Below are 25,228 nucleotides of genomic sequence, written 5' to 3'. Positions count from 1 at the left end.
AATATTGGCGAATGTTAAGCAGTACTGTGTACTTGGTCATGGTTTGGTGGTTGTCTACACCAATGGTTCACACTCAACTCATTTCTAAGCTCAGCGCTTGGCAGTTCTAGGTAAAGCATCCCCAGGAAATCTGCATTTAGCCGTGTTAGCCTTCTAAGTGTACCCTAACAATGTTGGACCTCAAACAACTTTGCATCAGCTCTATTAGACACCACTAAATCTGTATATAATGCCAGAAAATAACAATTGTAAGCCTAGCTTTCCCAGGATTCATATGAAAGCTTCTTCAATGCACTACATTGTTTTCAGAATGCAACTGTGCAGCCTGTCACTCCCCACAAATCTCTGCGACTCTGCCAAAGTCTTCCAATGTCCATTTACCCCACTTCAACAAAAAACAAAAGTTCACAATTATAAAAGTCAATGTTTATTTAATCATCTGAGTCTTCAGGTTCATCTGGAGAAGCAAAGGGTAGTGTTGTCTGCCCTCTTTCAGGATCATGCAGATGAAAGGTTCTGATTTGGTCACCTTTAGGCAAGAAACTAAAAATGGAAACAGTTCAGAATTACTCAAAATCAAATAATTTTTTTATATGTGAAGCAATGTCAGGATTCAAACAATTTCATTGATCTAATGCACAATTTGGAATTTGCAATTTACCTAAAGTAGGCCTCACTCTATACTTCCCCCAGAAGCACAAACAAATTTGGACTGCACAACACAAATGATTCAAACACTTATATTTTGTACAAAACCATACATCAATATAAAATTGAAGCCACTGCATAGTTAATTCTGAACACCTACGTCAGAATATTTTGTCCTTCATTTCTGTTTGTTGGACCCAGCTGTGCGCTACATTCCAACAGTGAATACAGTTTGAAAACTATCCAGACATAGTCTGGGATACTTGTAGTGCATGGATCAGCAAGGAGCAAATATTCCTTAGTTGCATGCAGGAAAACTTCCTCCAGTAGTATGTGTCCAGTCAACAATAAAGGGTGCATTCTTGGAAATGAGGTGGGGAACATTAAAGAGACAGTGATCATTGCAGTGTAAGGAATGGGATGTTGGTGAAGAACATTTTTTAATTCACTAATGGGATGAGGGTTTCACTGGCAAGATCAGCATTATTACCCATCCCAGAGACAGTTAAAAGTCAACAATGTTACCGTGAGTCTGGAGTCACACATAAGGATGGCAGTTCATGCCTTAAAGGGCATTAGTGAAGCAGATGGGTATTTCCAAAATTGGCAACAGTTCCATGGTCATTATTGGACTTGTCATTCCAGGTTATTATTGAATTCAATTTCCATCATCTGCTGTGGTTGGACTCAAACCTGGGTCCGCAGGCAATTCCCTGGCCATTACTAGGCCATTGTCTCTTCTAGGTGAAAGTGAGGTCTGCAGAGGCTGGAGATCAGAGCTGAAAATGTGTTGCTGGTAAAGCACAGCAGGTCAGGCAGCATCCAAGGAACAGGAGAATCGACGTTTCGGGCATAAGCCGAAACGGCATATGAAGGGCTTATGCCCGAAACGTCGATTCTCCTGTTCCTTGGATGCTGCCTGTCCTGCTGTGCTTTACCAGCAACACATTTTCAGCATTGTCTCTTCTATCTCTGATGATAATATTCAGTCTGACTTCATCATTGCCAGACGCGTCCATTCCAATGACCTGACTCACAACCTTCATTGTCCATAATGGTCAGCTCAACCACAAGTCTGCTGATAGAATCCTGCTCACTACCCCCACCATGTCCTCAGACCGTGCTGACCAATGACTCGCACCTGCTTTATCCTCTCAGCTCAGAATATCCTAAAGTACTATCTTATAAAAAGGAGAAGGGAAGTTCTCTCTAATGTCCTGCTCAACATTTATCTCCTTTAACCAATTACACAAAGGCTGTTTATCTGATCATTGTCACAATTATGACATGAAACAAATCAATGACAGCAAAATCAATTAACACAAGACCGGGGGAGGGGATGGAGCTGGGCAAGATTGACTGGATCAACAGGTTGACAGGAAGAAGAGTAACCGAACAATCGGCTACCTTCAAAGAGGAGGTTGTTTGGGTAAAGTCAAAGTATATGCCCTCAAATGGGAAAGGTAGAGCAAACAAATCAAGTGCTCCTAAATGGCAAAAGAGATAGAAATTAAGAGAAGGTTTACCAGGATGTTGTCTGGTTTGGAAGGTAGTAGCTACTAGGAGAAATTGGTCATAGGTGGCTCATTTCACTTGAACATTGGAGGCTGAGGGGCAACCTGATAGGGGTTTCATAAAATTATGTAAGACATGGATAGAATGGACAGTTGGAGTCTTTTTCCAAGGATAGAAATGTCAGTTACTAGAGAACATAGGCTTAAGGTAAAAGGGGGGACTTTTAAATGAGATGTGAGAGGCAGAGAGTGGTAAGTTCTGGAATGCGCTGCTAGAGGATGTGGTCAAAGCAGATACAGTTGCAGCGTTTAAGAAGCATCTCAACAGATATGTGAATAGGCAGGGAATAAAGGGATATGAACCATGTACAGGCAAAAGATTTTTGGTTTAGAAAAGCAGCATGTGTCAGCGCAGGCTTGGTGGGCCGAAGGGCCTGTTCCTGTACTGTACTGTTCTTTGTTCTTATCAAGAAGAAAAGTGTGCTTATAGCAAGTGACAGGTAAAACAATCAAAATTGAAAATGAAGAGCGATATCGATGGTTCAGTGGGGGTTGGGGTTGAAAAGGCAAATAAGAGAAACAAAGAGGAATTAGGAGAAAAGACTGGCAACCATCATAAAAAAGTGGTTCAAAATCCTCTAAGGCCTTATAAATAGTACGGTTGGTAAAAGAAAGAGTAGGGCCAATTAGGAACAAAAAAAGGAGATTTATACTTAGAAAGAGGGGCATGGCTGAGGTATTTGATACCTTGTATCCATCTTCACCAAAAACAGAGATGCTGCTCAAACCATGGTGACAATGGAGGAACTCAGTTACGGAGAGTGGTTCAAACTGATATAGTAGAAGTGTTGGATCAAGTGTTAATACTTAAAATTGACAAGGCACCACATTAGAAGGAGATGCATCAAAAGATATTGAATGAGCGCACTGGCCAGAATCTCACAGTCTTGCTTAGACTTGGGAGAGGTGCGAGAAGACTGGGAAACTGAGAACAATATGGTTTTGATCAAGAAGGGCTGTGAGGATAATCCTAGCAATTACGGATCAGTCAATTTAATTTTGGTGGTGGGAAAGCTTCTGGAGACAATTATTTGGATGGAGTTGGTAGTTACATGGGAAAGGGTGTGTTGATTAAAGAGTCAGCATGGATTTCTAAATGTTTAACTAACGTGCTGGAAGGTTTTAAAAAGGTAATAGAGAGATTCAATGAGGGGAATGCTGTTGATGTTGTGTACGTTGATTTTTAGAAGGAATTTAATAGAATGCCACATAATAGACTTGTGAGGAAAGTTACAGTTCATTGAATAAAAGGGTCAGTAGCAACATGGATCCAAAATTGATTGAGTGATGGGAAACAGAAAGTAATGGTCAATGGATATTTTTCTGGCTGGAGGAAGTTCCTGATATTTTCCTGATATTTATTAATGATCGAAAGCTGGGTGTCCAGTGGGTAAATTCAAAGTTTGCAGATAATGTAAAACTTGGAAGTATTGTAAGCTGTGAGGAAGACGATGTAGGAACTTTATAAGGACACGGACAAGTTGATCACAGGCAGATAAGTTTCAATACAGAGACGTGTGAGGTTATGCTTTTGGTAAGAAGAATATTGGCAGACAATATACAATAGAGGATACATTTCTAAGAGGGGGTACAGGAGTAGGGTGTACATATGCACATATCATTGAAAGTGACAGGATGGTTAGAGAGTAGATTAAGTAAAACATACAGTATCCTCAGGTTTATTACCAGGGGCATAGAATATAAAAGCAAGGAGGAGATGTTGAACATATTAGACCTCAGCTAAGTTAGCATGTAAAGTTCTGGGCACTATACAATGCAAGAATATTCCAGAGATAAGGAACTCCGCTTATGAATTCATACAATCCCTACAGTGCAGATAGAGGCCATTTGGCCCATCAAGTCCACACCAGCATTCTGAAGAGCATCACACCCAGACCATCAAAGCCTCGTTTCTATAACCCCACTTTTAGCATTGCCAATCCACTTAACCTGGATAGCTTTGGACTGCGGGAGGAAACCAGAGCACCTGGAGGGAACCCACACAGACAACATGCAAACCGCACGCAAACAGGAGCCCGAGGTTAGAATTGAACCCACATCCCTGGTGTTGTGAGGCAACATGGTAATGACTGTGCCACCATGTCACCCTTGAGGGTAGATTGAAGAAATTGGGACTGTTCTCCTCAGAGTGAAGAAGGCTAACAGGAGGTCTGATGGAGGTTTTCAAAATCATGAGTATACAAAATAGAGTAGATCAGGAGAAGCTGTTGCTACTCATAAACAGAACAAGAATGAGAGGGCATAGATTTAAAGTGATCTGCAAAAGAATTAAGGGTGAAGTGAGGAAAATCCTTTTCACTTAGCGAGTAAACAGGGTACAGAAATCACAGCCTTGAAGTGCGGTGGAAGCAGGTTCAATTAGGCATTCAAGTCAAAATTGGATGATTATTTGGATAAAAGTAATGTGCAGGGGTCCATGGAAAAGCAGCAGATTGGCATGAGGTAATGATCCCCAATGAACAAGCTGACACAAGCACAAAGGGCCAAATAGCCTCCTTCTATTCCATAACATAGAATAGATCATAGAATCCTTACAGTGTGGAAACAAGCCATTTGGCCCAACAAGTCCATACTGATCCTCTGAAGAGTAACCCACCCAGACCCATTCCCCTACATTTACCCTTAATTAATGCACCTAATCTACACATCCCTGAATACTATGTGTAATTTAGCATGGTCAATTCACCTAACCTGCACATCTTGGATTGTGGGAGGAAACCAGAGCATCCGGAGGACACCCACATAGACATAGGGAGAATGTACAACATCACACAGACAGTTGCTGGAGGCTGGAATTGAACCCTGGTCCCTGGTGCTGTGAGGCAGCAGTGCTAACCACTGAGTCACCGTAACACTTTGGTAATGCTCTTCACTTTCTGTTTGACAACATATTGTGCACTTCCCATTCTTACATCCTCTGCTTCTTCATAGCCTGAGCTTCCCCTTGATAGAGGATAGATTGAACCTTTTGAAGATGAGGAGAATTACAAGATAGTAAGCGTCTCATTGACCTCGATAGGAGTAAAAGTAAAGTTGACTGGTGTTCTTGGAGTAGTAGTTAATGATACTAAAGCCAAGTGAGCTACTTGTGCAGTACCCAAGAACTTTATAGGAAGCTGAAACATCAGAAGCTAAGGTTCGGACCTGGTATCATCTGATCTGTTTGTATCATAATGCCAAAGAATGTATTGAACCCCAACTAAACCATTGGGAGAGTGCAAATATATCTGCCTTAAAATCACAGAGTTAACTCCATCAACAAACCTAAATTCAGCAAAAATTTAAAATTATGTTGCAGTAGAGAGCATTTCCTCAAAATTGGACTGCCCTCCCCACCAAACTACTGCAAATGATTTTTTTGGTTGGTATCCCACTGAACTGATGCCACCTGCACACAGATCGCCTTTCCATCACTGCTTGATACAGATCTTCCCAAATAAAAGGAAGGATATATGTGCTGGGTGCTGGCAGGTGGGACTAGATTGAGTTGGGATACCTGGTCGGCATGGACAAGTTGGATTGTACAGTCTTTTTCAGTGCTGGATATCTCTGTGACTTTATGACTCTAAAAGGTGGTATCCTTCCATTTTCTGAGCAAATCCAAAATTGGAGAGATTGGAGGAGGGTAACTCTGAGCCGGTCAGAATGTGAAAATCCACCGGATCTTCTGGCAATTGGGCTTTCAACCAGTATCTGCGCCAGGAAATATGAACCAAGAGCTTCCATCCAATCAGAGGCTGCAGCCAGTAACATTGCCCTCAGGACTCCCAGGATGGGGGATAGACCGTGCAAATGTTCAGTGTTGTTTTGTCAGAGTCATGGGGAGAGATTGACCGTGGGGATTGGAAGCAACAGCAGGAGATTGGCTCTCCTGCGCTACCCCATTCCAGTCATGCACTGATCAAGGGAACTGCCCCATCCCTTGACAGACTGCCTGCCTGCCGTGGTTAACTGGTCACATAGGCCAACTCTCTCTGAAATAATTGTAGCCTAGGTGGGTATGTTGAGCTTGGACCTTCCCTCACAGATTTAATTTGGCTGAGGCACGCCACCATTCTGCCTAATTAAGCTTCCTTCGTACCTCCAACTAAAAGGTTTTGACCTTTGGGAATATACATAACCAGGAAAACAAGTTACAGTGGCACAGCGTTCAGCGCTGCTGCCTTATAGAGCCAGAGACCTAGGTTTGATTCCAGCCTGCGGCAACTGCCTGTGTGAAGTTTGCATGTTCTCCCTGTGTCTGTGTGGGCTTCCTTTGGGTCTCTAGTTTCCTCCCACAGTTCAAAGATGTGCAGGTTAGGTGGATTGGCCACGCTAAATTGCTCCATAGTGTGCAGGCAAAGTGGGTTAGCCATGGGAAATTCAGGATAGAGTATAAGGGTGGGACACTGTTCAGAGGGTCTGTGAGGACTTGATGGGCTGAACGGCCCGCTTCCACACTGTAGGGATTCTATTGGAAATCTAAAATTTAATGTATTACTGGGAGGGCACTGTTCTCCAGAATATAGCCCATAAAAGAGCACAATTTTGAGAGTTAATAATGCAAAAAACATATTTGACACTCATTGATTCAACAAGAGGCCATATATCAATTCCTCAACTGGTCTTACTGTACCTTGTCGTCAGTGGAGTGAAAAAGAAGAACTGGTCACACTGTATAGATTCTGCCACCCGCAATATCAGGTCGATGGAAATCCTGCGATTAACCATATCCTAGGGTTGAACAAGCATAGAATTACATAAAACAAAGAACTGCGGTTGCCGGAGATCTGAAACAAAAACAGAAATTGCTGGACTCAGGCAGTATGTATGGAAAGAAAAACAAAGTTAACTTTTCCAGTCCGGTTGGATTCTGAGAAACGGCCACTGGACTGAAAACATTAACTCTGTTTTCTATCTCCATAGATGCTGTCAGACCAGTTGAGTTTCTCCAGCAATTTCTGTTTTTGACACAAGTATATATGTAGTTTCCCAAAAGCAAAATCTACAGATTATCAGACGTGCTCCATCAATTTAATCTTTTGCATTTCTCCATTTCCTTCAATGCACTTGCTTTCCAGATTAAAGTCTTTTTTCAATATTTTAATTCCCTTTGCTTCCACGGGTTTCTGGGACAAAGACATTGTCGATTTACATTTACCTGTTCAACTTGAATTCTCAGATTTCATCAACTTAATTCAGAAGTAATCGTACAAGGTGAATCACATATCTCGGGAGAAGCAATGAGAGTTAGGAGAGCATTAGAAATAAATTATGGGCTACAAGAAAAAAAATGAGATTTTCTCTTTAAGCTCCAGTCACAAACACCAGTCTAAAGTCAAAATGGTGACACGGACATATAAAAATGTCATGATGTGGAGGAGCCGGTGTTGGACTGACATGGACAAAGTTAAAAAATCGCACAACATCAGGTTACAGTCCAACAGGTTTATTTGGAAGCACTAACTTACACATTAAAGAACCGAAACTAACATATCCCATTCTAAAAGATGAAAGACCTAATCTAAATTTGCTTAATATATCATTACAGGTCCACGACGCTGTAACCCTTTTGCTGTAAATTCTGTGTCTTATGATCCCGCTCCACAGCTTCCTAATGAAGAGATAACTTCTTCTAAGCTAGTGCTTCCAAATATACCTGTTGGATTATAACCTGGTGTTGTGTGGTTTTTAACTATGTAAAAATATGATGGGGTTGATCTGCCTTTGCCGAAAATGTGTTGCTGGAAAACGCAGCAGGTCAGGCAGCATCCAAGGAGCAGGAGAATCGACGTTTCAGGCATGAGCCCTTCTTCAGGAATCTGCCTTTGATTCACCTCCCTAAATGGAGTGTGAAGACCTTCCTGAAGATTAAATACAGTAGCTCACTTATCATTAAATTCTCTTGATTTTGAAATTAAGACTTTCTCCATTTGTAGACAATAATCATGGAAAATACAAACCGGAAGTTAGGCTTTCTAACCTTTGCCGCGAAATCCCTTGCAAGCAACAGCCAGAATTTGCAGCTTACAATTTCTAGGAGCCTTCGTTATTCTTGACAGTTGCTTGATATACATTGTGAGTGATGTGCTATTGTTTGGCTGTACTATACAAATTAAGAAAGCTCCTGTAACCTTACAAATGTTGATGAGCACATTCCTCAGTGAATGCAATTGTCAGCAAATTCATAAGGTACAACTAATAATTCACATGAGCATGCATTTCAGGAAAACTGCTTGAACCGAAACACCCTGAGAAATGACACATTAAGCAACAGATTTTCCAAACATTTTTAAAGCTTACCATGACGCTACATATCTTTCACTTGGAGAAAATATTGTCTAGAAATGGACTCAACGTTTCATGTCTCTACATGAGGGATCACTTATGGATTACAATAAATGTTGCTACTTTTACCTTTAGCAACCAGGAGATTAATTGGCTTTAGACGTAAACGTACCATGTAAACATCAAACTCATCCAGACAACAGAAAGGAGATTCTATGCTATCCCACAGCGAAAGAATGAAGCAAACAGTTGAGAATGAGCGTTCACCTCCAGAAAGGGATCTCATATCATCTTGTCCTGTCTTCATTCCTTCTCCACGCTCAACCTTCAATAAGAGATTTCCAACAGCATGAAAAGAAAGACTTGCATTTATAAAACACCTTTTCTGACCCGCTTACATCTTGAAGTATTTGTTCAACCAGTGAAGCATAGTCACTCTTTCAACTTTTGAAACATAGTCACTCTTCCAACGCAGAAAAGGAAGCAGTTAATTTGCATACTAGACGTTCCCCACAAAAAGCAATGTGATGTCGATCAGACAACCTGTGTTTTTATAATCTCCATTGCAGGATAAACATTAGTCAGGCACTGGCTATAACTTCCTTGCTATTCTTCACAAGTGCATTATGAAATCCTTGATAGCTAGCTGAAAGAGCAATGACATCCTGATTTAACATTTTGTCAAAACACAGCACCTCTCACAGTGTTGCCCTCTCTCCGCACTGTACTAATATAACCTTCCTGGGTTTACCCAGTCTAGTCCTGTTAGAATTTCAATGGATTCTATGAGATTCCTCCTCATTCTTCTTACAACACTCTTTGTTCTGCCCAAAACTTGTTGGTCTTCCAGAGCAAGGAGCTGACCCTGACCGAGTGTTGCAGACTGGCACATTCAAAGGTCCAGGACTACGTGCTGAGAGATGCACTAAAGCTTGGGGCAGCTGCTGCCAAGACACAGTGAGGAAAGACCGCTGTCTGACATCTTCCTGCTGAAGTTAAACAGGGGTTTGCTCAGTTATTGAACTCTCCTCATGCCTCAAATGCATGTATATATAATCTGGTTCACATATGAGATGCCTTTGGTTTGATCGTGTCAAACTCCAATGCTTGTTTGTTTGCTTGATATGCTACTGTACAGAACTGAACTGAATTTGTGACTACATATATAAATATCATTCAATTTTTATAAGTAAAGTATATTTTGAGACCAAAACATATTCCTCCTTATTCCTCTAAACTCCAGTTAATAAACTTGTAACTGATCTAAAGAGACCTTGGAGTACAGGTTCATAGCTCCTTGAAAGTGGAGTCTCAGGTAGATGGGATAGTGAAAGTGACGTTTGGTACGCTTTCTTTTATTGGCCAGAATATTGAGTACAGGAGTTGGGAGGTCATGTTGCGGCTGTACAGGACATTGGTTAGGCCACTGTTGGAATATTGCGTGCAATTCTGGTCTCCTTCCTATCGGAAAGATGTTGTGAAACTTGAAAGGGTTCAGAAAAGAGTTACAAGGATGTTGCCAGGGTTGGAAGATCTGAGCTAAAGGGAGAGGCTGAACAGTCTGGGGAGAGGGAGTGGTGGAGGCTGGTACAATTGCAACATTTAAGAGGCGTTTGGATGGGTATATGAATAGGAAGGGTTTGGAGGGATATGGGCTGGGCGCTGGCAGGTGGGACTGGATTGGGTTGGGATATCTGGTCAGCATGGACGGGTTGGACTGAAGGGTCTGTTTCCATGCTGTACATCTCTATGAGTCTATGACTCCAAGTGTGGCACTGGAAAAGCACAGCGGGTCCGGGCAACATGCGAGAAGCAAGAGAGTCAATCTTTCAGACTTAATCCTTCATCAGGTCAAGAAAGTTTTAAACTAAATTGTAGGGGAAAGGTTTATATGAGACAAGGTATGGTAAAGGCAAAGGAGCAAGGCAGCAGTTTGGGTAATAATGACTAGAGTGTGACAGAAAGGAACAGAACATAAAATTGCAAGCAGATTGTAAAAGGGCAAAATAAAAGCATTTTAAAGACAGTGTATTTGAATGCATGAGGCATTCGAAACATAGGAGATGAGGATAAAGATGTATGACTGGATTCCCATTACAGACACATGGATGAAAGGTTATCAAGGCTGGGGCCTGAATGTGGAAGGGTGAAATATTACAAATGCTGGAAAAATGATGAGGTTGCTCTGTTAATTAAAGACTATGTTTAATCAGTACTGAAAGATTACCTTAATTTGAAAGAACAGACATAGGATCAATTTGGATAGAGATAGGAAATAGTAAAAGCAAGAGGTTCCTGTGGGAGTAGGTCATAGGTCCCCATAGTAGTAGTTACACTGTAGGACAGAGAATAACAGAAAGACAGAAATGAGGTGTGTGAGAAATGTACTATACTGATCGTGAGTGACTTGAATGTATAGATTGTGAAAATCAGATTTTCAAAGATAGCTTAGAAAATGAGTTGATAGAGTGGGCAGAAAATAATGGGGACGGGGACAGCTCGTGAGCTCCCAAGTTGATTACACAAATAATTTATTATATTACTTGGTATTATATGGAAATAAAAACCAATAGCTCAAGAACTGTCCACTTTACATGTCGCTACTTCCAAATTGGAAACAGCCCAATGGAATCTTCATTTACTAATTACCTCTTCATTTTTTTTTTAAAACTTAAAATGGTTTAAAATGTACATAGAGCTCTGTAAAATCAAAGGACTGAATGGTATCTTTATGGATAAATTCTTGTTGGTTAGTAAATTGACAAGGTCCAGGGCATGAGTTTAAATTATCTCAAAGTCTTCTTTCTCGTGTGAGTGGTGTGGGGGATGTTGACTTTTCTGTATTTCAAGAGAGAAATACATTTTTTCTTGATGGGAGCAGAGATTGTATTATATCAAAGGAAAGTATCTATTTTGATAACACTTAGTCTTCAATATCTCATAGCAAATGTGACCCATACCACCCACTTGTACTGTACCTCTTTCATATGCTTCTCGTTCACTTAAGCTTCTCTTGAATTCCCCACTTAGCTTTAATTCCCGTATGTAGGTACCTTTAAATTTACTTAGCACGGGATCTACAGTGTAACTCTTCTATCTTTCAATTTTATCAGACTACCATCATCGGTGGGTAATACCAGCTAGTTCGTCAACATTGACTAACTCTGCATATAGGCATTTGCACTTGACAACATACTAATTATCTGGTCCCTATAGCTGACATGCTGAGGGAAGTGCTAATCATGATTAATTAATTAATTCTTACCAAAGGTCATGCCCACAACTGCTATCTGGCCTGTTGGGTATTTCCAGACATTTTTCTGTATTTCTTTTAATAAACAGCTTTCCAAAATCTGCAAAATTTTCCTTCTTGTATCAATGTTTTTTTAACTGTATGGTTACATTATTTTGACCTTTTTCTGTTTTAGTGTAATATTTTCCTCAAAATAGGCTTTCAAATAAATTGTGAATAACTCACCGTGATTGAAAGATCTCTGTTCTTATGGTCGAATTTGATCATTCCATAATAATGTTGCTTAGACAACAAAATACTGAAGTTAAGTTTGCAGCGAATTGACATGAACCTATTTAATTCAAACACAGAGAGAAAATATCATCATGATTAAAACAATAATATATTTTGTAGTTTATACTGGACATTTTTCATAGGAGAAAGAATGATACATAATACAAAACATTTTTTGGGCAGGGAAAGTACAGGGAGAACATGCTTGATACATCTGTTTCGCATGGGCCAAAATGCAATCCAATCTACACTGCTCCAACAACTTACTGACGAGTAGAATACCTGGACAATTGCTCCACAGTTTGCATTTATAAAGCACCATTCATATAGTCATGTTCCCAAGAGAGCTCACAGGAGAAGGAGATCATCCAGGAAAGCACAGGTCAATAAATTACAGGCAGTTGATTATAACAAAATGATTGTTTCTTGGTGTTGGAGAAAGTGAGGACTGCAGATGCTGGAGATCAGAGTCAAAAAGTGTGGTGCTGGAATAGCACAGCCCATCAGGCAGCATCCGAGGAGCAGGAGAGTCGAGGTTTCGAGCATAAGCCTGTCATCAGGAATGTACACATTCCTGATGAAGAGCTTATGATTGAAATGTCTACTCTCCTGCTCCTCAGATGCTGCCTGACTGGTTGTGCTTTTCCAGCACTACACTTTTTGACTCTGTTTCTTAGCGTTGTCCATTTAACTAAATAAAACCTAAAATCAAACCTGTTATCTCATCAATTAAAACCATCAACAGTTAAATGGATTTCCTTGCCAATATCAAGGACAAGCCATGTAGCTATGGATCTAATTGAGGGAGATGTGCTCATCTATTGCCTCCTGCTCTAGTTTAGAGTGCTGGAAAAGCACAGCAAGTCAGGCAGCATCCAAGGTGCAGGAAAATCAACGTTTCGGGCAAAAGCCCTTCATCAGGAGCCTCCTGCTCCTGACTAATTTCAAGGTGCAGGCATTGCACCTCTGCAGAAAGCGTGCATTACAGGGGAGAATCTACTGCAACATTCCCACCAGCAGCATCAAAATTCAGTGTTTCAGATTTGTCCTGAGTGTGCGAGTAACTAGGTTTGATTGAAGCTACAAATAAACTTCTGGTATAAAGGTTAAGCTTAGCAGTTTTAAAATTGTTCAGGCAATAGTCTTTCATTATCTTATATATTTTCATTATCTTATCTTTCATACCATTAGGTGTTATTCATTTACATTAAATCTCCAGTCTCAGTCTGACAAAATCTAGCATGGCCCTATAATACTGATGGGTGAACTGAAGCAAGGCACCGTTATCACCTCAGTCATACCCAACACACTTACAAAGACATGAATGAATATTTTCACAGAGAAGTAAAGTAGAAAAGAACTTTGAATTACAGTTCAAAAATGCAAGCATATTTACTGAATAAACTGTGACAATTACTTCAGGAAGCTTTCATATGCTTTGTGCCTTTCTTTCATTATTTCATCGATCAACTGCATAAACATCTTCAGGCTCTTAACCTCGCTTTGCATGTTCTTTTGCAATTTCAAAATTTCGAAGTACTGCCTGTTCAAAAACATTAGAAGTTATCAATGTCAGACATACCAGTGGCTTTAACATTTAAAATCAATTGAACTCAGTACATAAAAAATCTCAGGGATTTCGAGTTGCAGAGGTTGGGGAGTTGGGGGTGGTGGTGTGTAGGAATAATGAGGAGAAATAGAAACCCCTGAAATGGGTTTTATTTTGGGTTGAAGAATAAAGAAGCTAAAACACAGAAGTACACAAGCAAACTGCCTCAAACCTACCCATTTCGAGTATTAGCAGAGGTGGGAAGAGGGGAGGTAGCCTATCTTCGCACAAGAAATGGGCTGATCACTTTGAATATTATACTGAGTCTATGTGGCTTCACTTTGAGTCATTAAATTTCCCTAACCTTGGGAACGCAGAAACTGATAGAAGAATAGAAAAGGTTGAATCCAGCATAGCTTGCAGTTGACAGAGAGTGAAGACCTAGCAACCACTCTCCAAATGCAAGGAACTAGATTTATGTTGAAGAGGTGAGAAATTTATGTGAGGGAACCGCTTGACTGGACATACCTATGTGGTGGTGTGGTGGCTCAGTGGTTAGCATGCTGCCTCACAGCACCAGGAGCCTGGGTTTAATTCCAACTGTGGACGACTATGTGGAGTTTGCACATTCTCCCCGTGCCTGCATGGATTTCCTTTCACAGTCTAACAGTCTAAAGATGTGCAGGTTAGGGTGGATTGGCCATGCTAAATTGCCCACACTTGTCCATGAATCTGTGGGCTAGGTGGATTAGCCATGAGAAACACAGGGTTGTAGGGATTGTGTAGGTCTGGATGGAATGCTCTTCAGATGGTCGGTGTGGACTCAAGTGGCCTGCTTTCTCACGTTAGGGATTCTATGAGTTTAAAGGAGCCCTCACTTATCACCCTTCCATCCTGGGGATAAGAGAATGGGATGGATTTGGATCTGTCCCTTCTGTAAAGAGTTCAGAGATGACCACACATTATAGTTGTCAGGTAAGGCAGGCTGGTTAGAAGCCCATTCGTAGCTCTCTGGGACTTTAGCACAGCTGTATTAAGGGTTGTTGTGTCCTCTAACCCTCACACCCTCTCCACCTGATCCATTTGCCATTTTCCCTCATAACCTCATGTCACCTCACATCCCCCATTCTCCTTCCATACTTCCTCATATTCCCATTGCCACCCTTGTGTCATCTCTATGTTTCCACATGCCATACATCCATTGGCACTTTGCCTTCATTACTGGTAGACCTCAGGATTTATGGAGATATGGAACAAATAAACTTTAACAATTCAGTGGAATTCCACTCAAGCACACTTGATACTTAAAATAAATCTCATTCATGAAACCTATTCATACAGGTAAATCCCTCAATTTGTTGTAAAAGCAAGCATCTGTTTCCCTAACTGTATTAAAGATAGTTAATCCTATAATAAGCTCTTAAAACCGTCAATCGAAATGTTGACATTGTCACCTGATGAGATGAGTGGTTTTGAATCTTTTGCAACTCAGCCTAGTATTCATAATGAGCCCAGAAGAAATGACAAACTTTTCAAGTATAAACAATAGATTATTAACTACTCAAATTACAAAAATGCTCTCAGCAGTGAGTGACTTTTCCTACTCTAACTGAAAACTACAAACTGTTTATCTCACTTCAAAGCGCTGGTAATTTAAATACCACCAGATCACTACACTGAAACAAATGTTAAATGTGCCCTCCACAAATATTTGCACCTCCTCTATAAACAGGTTTTCCCACACTGCAGGTTCAGGCCATTACAGGTATCTGAATTACTTTTGTTAGGTTGATTTAAGTTATGTACAGAATTAGAGGAAAGCTCCTCACAACTAAAAGGCAACAGTATGTTACTTATTGGATAAGCAATGTGCACGGCAAATACCTTGTCGTTTCTTCCTTGTTCCCATGGACTTCTTGTGCCTTATTGATCATTTCCCTCAAGCAATTGATCTCCTCATCAATACTCTTGGGATCGCGAGTAACTTCTAATCGCTGCACACAAATCTGCCTGGCTTTCGCAATATCTCGCTGGAATGAACAAGAATATAAGAAATGGGCAAAAGAGCAAGTGACACTTGGAACATTTAGCTGAATGGTATTTTAGGTAACCCACCGTAATTTACTAATAATTTCATATCAGTTGAGTCTTTGTGAGTAAAAGTAGACAGCTTGAGTTGTATTCTTCTCTCAGGATTTCTTCTCCGCTGAACAACTATTAAAATATTGATGAATCCACACTGACAATTTCCTGTTTCACCAGCACCGGTGTTAATTCCATTTTCAACATCCGTCTAAGCTCCCATTGATCAAAATCAGTAAGACTGAGGGGACTATATTAACTGCTAGGACATTGGCAGGTTTGAGTTGGCTGCCAATTTTATACTGACCCTAACTTTAGTCTCCATTGAAGTCAAGTGGATATATAGAAGAAGGCACCTGACCTTATCCAACCCAATTCCCACTTCGTGCTTCAGGGAAAGTTACATCTGGAAACCAGTGGCACCAGCTACAATAGGCATCAGGAGGGTGGGTTACCATTTCGGCATTTTTTAGATCAGAGTGGTGCTGGAAAAGCACAGCAGGTCAGGCAGCATCCGAGGAGCAGGAAAATCGACGTTTCAGGCAAAAGCCCTTCATCAGGAATTTCGACATTCCTGTTGTGGAAGAAAGGGACACGACCTAATGGATATACTCTGAATCACACTGATTACCTTTGTATTGTTGATCCACATCTGATAGAAAGGCGATGTATTTTATACTGAGTGCCAGTCATGTTCAGTAACCCAATTTGTACAGCAGCTGTGATGAGTGCAGATGACCCAGTTCATACCACAGCCCGTTTACTATGACCTAGCTTTGCTGAGTGCAAGGCTATTGCCTGTAAATGAGCATTTGAAACAGAAGTGCAGCTGCTGCTTGCAAACCTCAACCACTTTCTGGGTTTTTGGCACAGAAGCAACATCTAAAAAATCTCTATACTGTGGTCTGAAGAAAGCACGAGTGTAGCCTAGTACCAGTTTTATCAGGAATCCCTGTGCCTGGGCATACCATAACATTTTCTACAATGTCCTGATTAACTTTGGGATGCTGGTTTTAGAATCACTCAAAAGTGAAAAGCGCCCTTCCACATCCATCCTGCAAAACTCTTATTGTCTTCACTGTTACCTTGAGCCTGCTTCACAATTCATTAAGATCATGCCTACCCTAATAGATAGCCTTTCAAACCCTGACTTTTCGAGAATCTATCCACTTCTGCTTTAAGAATATCCCAAGATTTTGCTTCTAACACCTTTCGAGGAAGAGACTTTGAAAGACTCTCACCCCTCAGTGAAAAACAAAATCACATCTTCCTTCTAGAAAAAACGCTTTGAGAAAAAGGCTGAATTATAAAATCTGCTACCACATTAGGCAGTGGCTTAGTTGGAACTTGGGTACCTTTGATGGGGAGTAGGACAAAGCCTGGTTCAGTAAATAATTTGAAGGTGCCGGTGTTGGACTGGGGTGTGCAAAGTTAAAAATCACGCACAATCACCTGATGAAGGAGCAGCACTCCAAAAGCTAGTACTTCCAAATAAACCTATAACCTTCTGTTATGTGAATTTTAACTTGGTTCAGTAAAGACTGCAAAAGAGCAAAACAGGAGCAGATCTCATCCGTTCCTGTAAATGAAGCACTGATCTGGTGAAGCTCTCATGCAAGACCACGAGCAGAAAAGAAATTGCCACAGATGGAGGTATGCAATCCCACAGCCAACTCGGAAATCAAAGTTCTGTTGGCCCATCCTATCCATTCAGTTTGAAGGATGATGAACAGTTAAACATCTTTAAAAAACAGGAGAAGTAGCCTCCATGAACATCCCTGTCCTCAAACAAAAACAGAAATTGCTGGAGAATCTCAGCAAGTCTGGTAGCATCTATGGAGAGAAAACAGAGTAAATCTCCAGTTCTGAACCTTCTGTTCTGAAGGGTCACCCGACTCAAATCATTAACCCTGTTTTCTCTCCACAGACGCTGTCAGACCTGCTGACGTTTGCTAGCACTTTATGCTTTTGTGTGTTTCAGATTTCCAGCATCCACAGTTCTTTGTTTTATTTTATATCCCAGCGCTCAATGTTAACAGAGGCCAGCATGTCAGTGCAAGAGACAATTATGAAGCTTTTCCAACCATCTTCAACCATCTGTGCTGGGAAAATGGTCCATCTCAGTCTCTTTCTGAGCCCCCTCATCATTTCAGATGCCAGTCTTCAGCTGATTTGATTCACTGCATGTGATATTAAGAAGCAACTAAACACATTGAGTATAGAAAAGGCTATGAGCCCTGACAAGATCCCAGATGTAGTGCTGACGATATGTTTCATAACTAGCCATCCACCTAAGCTGTTCCAGTCAAACCTCAATAACTAGCATTTAACCAACAAAATACAGGTAAATCCTGTAATGAGAAGCAGAGATAAATCCAATTTAGCCATTGACGATCATATCAATCTATTCTCAGTGACAAATGGTGTCATGTATGATGCTGGGGGTCGAAAGTGCGGTGTTGGAAAAGCACAGCAGATCAGACAGCATCCAAGGAGCAGGAGAATTGACATTTTGGACATAAGCCTTTCATCAGGACTGATGAAGGGCTTATGCCCGAAATGTCGATTCTCCTGCTCCTTGGATGCTGCCTGACTGGCTGTGCTTTTCCAGCACCGCACTCTTGAGTCTGATCTCCAACATCTGCAGTCCTCATTTCCTCCTCATGTATAATGCTTTTAAACAGCAGTTAGTCACAAATTCTCAGTTTGAATGACTATTCAAGTCCACAGATCATTATGGCTTTGACCCAAACATAGACATAAGAGCTCATTGCAGAAGGTGACAGTGATAGTGAGCGAGCATTAGATCAAGCTTTCCATCAATATCTCCCATTGAAATTGAAATTAATGGAAATCAGAAGGAAAGTTCTCCTTTAGCTGGAGCCATACCCAGCACCAGCCAGCTGATTGTGGTTTTCAAAAGGCACTCATCTCATCCCCAGGGTATTGCTGTAGCAGTTTCTCCCATTCGTGTCTAGATCCAAGCATTTTCAGGTGCTTCCAACATGAAATCAGAAACAGGTTGATGAATAATGTTCAGTTATTTTGCAATTTCTAACTGATGAAGGAAGCCCTGCCTGCATGCAACAGGATCTGGACAGTACTCAGGCCTGGGATATTCAGTGGCAATTTACATTTGCATCAGAAAAAGTACCAGGTAAAGACCATCTCCAACAAGACAGCATCTAGCCATGTCCCTTTGCCACTATCACTGAAAGCCTCACCAATGAGATCTCATGAGTTAACACGACAAGACTGGACCTTCCATGTAAATACTCTGTCATTGACTGGAAGTTCTGCAACTCCCAGAACCTCTCCACTATCTACAAGGACAGGTCAGGATTGCAATGGAATACTTGACATTTGCTGAATGAGTACAGCTTCAACAACAAAGATGATGACTGAGCTGAGAGGAGAGCATTGTGTCTCTCCCCCCACCCCCATTACTGCACAGGTCACAATATAAATTTAATTATTTTTCCCAGTTCCCAAAATGGCTAATCATATGCTTTCACTATATTAGACTTAGAATAAAAAGATCCATCAACCATTTTTCTTTATTAACAGAAAACTATTAATTTAAATGAAATATGACTCATTCACTGAATATGCAAAACTGATTAACACATGCAGTTTGTAATATGAATGTATTATTATGACTCACAGGGTACTGTGCTGGAAGTTAAGCCTAGCTATTTCTGCAGTTATCACAAAAGTTAAAGATTTTAAATTAAGAACACAAAATTATCCAATTCCTCTGTTTTCGAGATGTATGCTGGTAGAAAGCACAGACCAGGTTACTGTACTTAACAAGAATTACTGCTTATTACAAGTAATTAGATTCAAGCTACAAGTAAACATTTATAAACCATTAGAGTCCTTTGTGTTCTTTTTATTTTATTATTTTACCAATTTTTGGTTTGGACCTGTGAACTGTGAGCTAAAAACTTCTGAGCTATTGGTAACCTCTTCTACTAAAAGGAAAATCAACCAAAAAGAGTTTATTTATTTGTGGCCAGGTTTGGAAGTAAATTGTAGGTTGGTTCCTGAACAAAGTTCTGCAGTTACTTTGTCACCAGAGAAGAGCATAATGTTAAAACAAACAGCGGAAGATGGCTACTAATGATGGCTATCAACAATGGCTACTAATGATGGTTATTAATAATAGCTATCAATGGTGGCTATCAATGGTGGCTATCAATGGTGGCTATCATTGGTGGCTATCATTGGTGGCTATCATTGGTGGCTATCATTGGTGGCTATCAATGGTGGCTATCAATGGTGGCTATCAATGGTGGCTATATATATCAGCAGCTAGAAGGTATGGAATTGAGACCTTTTGGAAGAGACAATCAGTCTGTCGCGGAATGGTCAGACTTTGAATTAGGTTTTAGACTGCGTTTTCGGTGAAGAAGAAAGTCTCACTATTGCTACAGGTGATTTGGAAGCTTCCTACTTAACCTCACTGATCAGCTAATGGAAGCTCAAAGAACTCAGAGCCAAGTTTTATTGCCTTTATCCGAGTGAACTGAAAAGGTGACCCAGATCAACACCTTCAGAAAATCAACCAAGAAACTATCATCTCTGCCTGTGGAATATTGTGAAAACCACTTAAACAATCTGACCAGTTTTGTTATTTTCTTTTATTTATCCCTGAACTGTTTGTTTGTCTGTCTGTCTTTTGTGTGATTGGTGCTGAAGACAAAGGCTTTGGGATTATAGCATAGAACAATTACAGTACTTTGTTGTTTAATTTTTGCTCTGCTAGAGTTACATCTTTTTCATTGTACTGTTAATAAATTATCATATCTTTTGCTGAGCATAAAACCACATCTGGAATTGATTATTTACAGAGTCAAGGATGGGTTATTTGAAAGTCTGGTTGGGATCCAATGGGGTCAATTTTGAGAGACTTTAAAGGTTTTAATTCGACAGTGTTGTGAATACAGGGTTGGAAAAGCTGATTTGCCTGTCTCTGTGTTGTAACACACTACAAATGAAAACTCTAATCCCATTATAAACTCACTTTCTCTTTCTCTCTCTCTCACTCACTCTCTCACACACACACACTATATATATATATATATACACACATGGGTTGAGGAAAACTGGGAGGCAGATCAGTGGTTCCTAGTCACACATTGCTTGATGATCCTCACACCAGTCAGAATGCTACTTCAGAGTTGTCTTTCTTTCAAGAGACACAAGGCAGCTGGATCACTTACACAACTTTTAACTTATCAGTTAAAAGTTACAGCTTACAACTGCTAAAGAAAGGATAAACTGGTTTTCCTCAAGTTTAAAGTGAGCTTTGATTGCAGAGAGACAGCTTCTGTGCTGGTCAAGATCAAAATACTACTCTCAGTCATGCTCCCAGCCCAAAGCTCTTCCTGAGAGCCAATCACATGATTGTTGACAGGCGAAAGACTTTTAAACATCACTGGTCTACAGACCAATCAGCTTCTTGTTACCATCCAGCTGCATCTGTACACAACCACTCAGCTCCTGTTTACCTGCAACTACTTCAATTGCTGCTTGCTCAATATTTTCCAAGGGTGTCAAAGTACTTGCTTTACAAAACATGCAGCCATCCTTTAAAATACCAGTTCCAAAACAGCTCTTTCTCATCTCAGTCCACAATGTGACAGTAAAAACATTTACCCCTTTAAATAGCTCACACACACTTAGATATACATACATGCACGCGCACACATTCAAATACACAAGCTTACCTGCACACATTTACACACATACACATTCAAATACACACATACCTATGGACTTGCATATACACACGCACATACACTCAAATACACAAACATATGCACACACACATTCACGCTCAGATACACACAACTGCAATGCACACATGTACACACACGCGCGCAAACACACACAAATACATACACACATGCACGCATACATATGCATAAACACAACACACGTGCATAGACACATATGCGTGAACTTTATACACACGTGCACTGATGCACGCATACACACACACACGCTAACACAAACATCTCAAGTGAAGTGAGTAAAATGGATTTTCTCTGCAGGAGTTCACATTGTAAAATATCACTTTAGACTAATAACAGTTAGTCCTTTAATGAGCGATGGACAAGGTGGGGACATGTTCAGAAGACAATTGATCTGCCGTTCTAGTACAGAGACAGGTCACTGGGAAGATATAGTTGTCTCTGGAGTCTTAGCAGACACAGCTTCCTCAGGAAACACATTCCAAGAAGACTTCCAGATTCTCTTGAAGCGGACAATCAGATCTGACATTTGACTCATAACCAGGGTGTTTCAGAAAGGCAAAGAAATAAGCTGGATTTTCGCCAACTGAAAAGCAAGCAAACTCTACTCAAATAAAACTTTATTCAAACAGAAACTAATTTTCTGTCAGGCAGGTGATCTCAAAAAACAAATTCAGAATTCACTGAAACTATGTGGTTTCCAAGACATGCCTTGTCAAAAGGAACATGTTCCAATGTCCAAAGAGACCTTCCAGACAAAAAATAATCCAGGCATCAACAGAACTTAAAATAAATCCATTTTACCACAAAACGCAAGTCCTCAGAAAAAAAAAATTAGATATGTGGCCTTCATAAAGCTCAACACAATCCAGGATAAAGCAGCCTGCTTGAGAAACTTGACTTGAATATGTATTGTTCTAATTCTAATTCTAATTATTACCTCCATCATTAGTGACAATGTGTACCATTGACAAACTACACTACAGTAATGCATCAAGGCTTCTTTAACATTAAATCCCAAACCTGTGACTTTCATCATCCAGAAGACCATGAGCAGCAGACAAAAGGAACCCGCAGTTCCCTTTAAAGTCACATGGCATTCTGAAATGGAAGTATATCATCAGTCTTTCATTGCCAACCCTGTTAAAGTTCTTGCATTCCCTCTTAACAGTCCAATAGGTGCAGTCTCAGCTATCTTGCTCCCCAACTCCCCCCCCCCCCATTCATATTTCTATCCCCTTGGCTCACAAGCTTCTTCCTGATGAAGGGCTTATGCCTGAAACGTCAATTCTCCTGCTGCTTTTCCAGCACCACACTCTTGATTCTGATCTCCAGCATCTGCAGTCCTCACTTTCTCCTCCATAGTTTCACCACACTGACTGGAGTGGTTCAAGAAATTGGGTCACCCTCATCTTCCTAAGAGTGATAAGGGATTTCGACTAAATGCCAGCTCTTGTCAATGATGCTCCCTTGTGAATGAAGAAATGTGAAAACACATCCTGCCCTTGCTCTCCCAGAAGCCAGGTTCACACCCATAATACAATAGCAAATGAAAACCACTACCCAAAGACATCAGCTTTAGCTGTTTAAATATTCACAGAACTGAAAGCGATAGTTTCATTCATTAGTTTATGCCAAATACATTAAAATAACTCTAAGAGAGATCCCCATTTAGGTAAAATGAGATCAAACATATCATGCAAAACAAGCAGTTAGAGAACAACATGTCTCTATCATGCCAGTGGTGCAAATATTAGTCATATTTTAACATAATTTTTTGCATCCTGTAAATGACAGCTAGAAATAACAGGCTGTAACCTGTAACTCCGTGTGTGCCTTGTAATTAGTAGTACATAATCTAATGAATAATCAATGCTAATAATGCAGTATTTTTATCACAGACATCAAACAAACTATTCACACTCCTGCAGACAGACTATCAAACCCAATGCAGGATAGGGACACCTCAGTGAGTCTCTGCAAAGGCTACTGCTGTGCTGTTGCAACCAGAGCTTTCATCAAGTACTTTCTCTGGGTGTGTTTGGAAAGGTTTTCAGATGGTGAGAGAAATGTAAGAAATGAGAAAAGATGTTATCAGGATTGTTGACACACTTTACCAGATCCAGATGTCAAAGGAGAATTTCTTCTATGGCAGTAGAATGAAACCCCTCTGCACGCAGCAATAGGTTCTAACCCAAAGCCGATTTAGGCTGCCTTTGCTTTTTCAAATGATTGCTGCTGTTTTGAGTGCTTTCTATCTCCTAGACCTCCATGATGAGGCATCCCTGTGCATGAATATTATGTAGCACTATTGGAACCTTTGACAATGCTGCAGAGTACAACCAGAGGAATCCAGGCACCTAACACATATCTTCATTGTGCTGTGGTCCTTCACTAGCACCAGCCAACTGGAGTGCTGTGAAAGTGTTCCTGTCAGACCTGTGTCAGATATCTTCACAATAACCTGAACATATCTTTTTGAGGTTCAATAACTGAATCACACCAAAAGAAAGCATTACGCAACTTGTAGGAATGTTGATATGCACTTGTACGATCGTGTGGAAATTCAGAGAAGCGAATCAGTTCCTATCGATGTAGGTAGTAGGATTGATGAAGGGAATATGCATAGCCAAGTGGAAATAATCCATCAATCTGTGCACCTTCAGGGATTCTGTCACAATATAAAACTGCAGCCTTCAGTCATGCTGCTACTGTGGCTTATTGCAGTGAAGTGGATGAAATGACTTAGACTAGCAAATGATGCATCAATGAACCGCTTAATACTTCTGTGCACAGCTACATGGCTAACATTTCAGATTCCTATAGCGGGGATTGTCTGTTAGTCAGGTTTCAGCATACAAGACATACTGTTAGACATTTCCTTTACGAAGTTCAGGGTCCACAAACTCTGAGGATATTAACAACAGGCACATGATCATACAGATGCCATGTTCCTGTCCTGCTGCTTGATCAGGCTTGCCTCCCACCCCCCTTACTCCTGCCCTTCTTCCTTGAAATATGTTCACAAAGTATCAAATCCGTAACCTAATTTATATTCCATCCACGTAGGGTGTAAAACGTAGGTTAGTCATTCAGGGTCACAATTTTTACTTCAATGCTCAAGATCAATTTCACCCTCATTATATACACTTTTTAAAATGAATGGAGTCTCACAGCAAGAGATGAAAAGGGAGGTGGCAGCAGAGAAAGCAAAAATGACCAACATGCATCAAGAATTAAGAATTCTGTGAATTGTCTCTTATACCTTTAAATTAATTTCTATCTTTTCAGTGATGGTTCACATTCTGAATGCTTGTTTTATATATTGTGAACATCATGAGCACAGAGGGGTAATAAACAGCATCACTATATCATGACTATTTCATTCAATTGCCCCTTCTCGGCTGAGGATTTCTAATCATCTGTCGGAAACGGTAGAGAAAAATGGTACCATTTATAATGCTAATCTAGTATAATGCATTCCTTAACCGCCTCAACTTCTCCACCCCTCTCACTCACTCCAACCTCTCACCCTCGGAACGTGCAGCCCTCCACTTCCTCCGTTCCAACCCCAACCTCACTATCAAACCAGCAGACAAGGGAGGCGCGGTAGTAGTTTGGCGCACCGACCTTTACACCGCTGAGGCTAAACGCCAGCTCGCGGACACCTCCTCCTACTGCCCCCTTGACCATGACCCCACCTCCCACCACCAAACCATCATCTCCCAGACCATCCATAACCTCATCACCTCAGGGGATCTCCCATCCACCGCCTCCAACCTCATAGTCCCACAACCCCGCA

The 25,228-nt window shown here is 40.7% G+C and overlaps 1 protein-coding gene across 6 annotated transcripts in view; it reads right to left on the bottom strand.

Moving 5' to 3' along the window:
• Positions 1–414: 414 nt before the first annotated feature.
• The window catches only part of LOC122540973 (structural maintenance of chromosomes protein 6-like), a 119,689-nt gene continuing 94,875 nt past the window's right edge, over positions 415–25,228 (bottom strand). For 4 of the 6 annotated variants that reach the window (XM_043677351.1, XM_043677362.1, XM_043677375.1 and 1 more), the window contains 6 exons: positions 15,470–15,615; positions 13,454–13,579; positions 11,989–12,094; positions 8,683–8,835; positions 6,859–6,956; positions 415–543 (listed from right to left, as the gene is read on the bottom strand). In XM_043677351.1, coding sequence (XP_043533286.1) covers positions 432–543; positions 6,859–6,956; positions 8,683–8,835; positions 11,989–12,094; positions 13,454–13,579; positions 15,470–15,615 — 741 coding nt within the window. In that variant the 3' untranslated portion in view covers positions 415–431. Of the gene's footprint in view, positions 544–6,858; positions 6,957–8,682; positions 8,836–11,988; positions 12,095–13,432; positions 13,580–15,469; positions 15,616–25,228 lie in introns of those variants that run through there. The other 2 variants (XR_006309476.1, XM_043677385.1) reach the window with 2 other exon arrangements.

Source organism: Chiloscyllium plagiosum, chromosome 3 (assembly GCF_004010195.1).
Source record: "Chiloscyllium plagiosum isolate BGI_BamShark_2017 chromosome 3, ASM401019v2, whole genome shotgun sequence".
In the NCBI taxonomy this organism is placed as follows: Eukaryota; Metazoa; Chordata; class Chondrichthyes; order Orectolobiformes; family Hemiscylliidae; genus Chiloscyllium; species Chiloscyllium plagiosum.
Note: the sequence above shows the minus strand (reverse complement) of the source record. Positions and strands in the feature narration are given on the sequence as shown.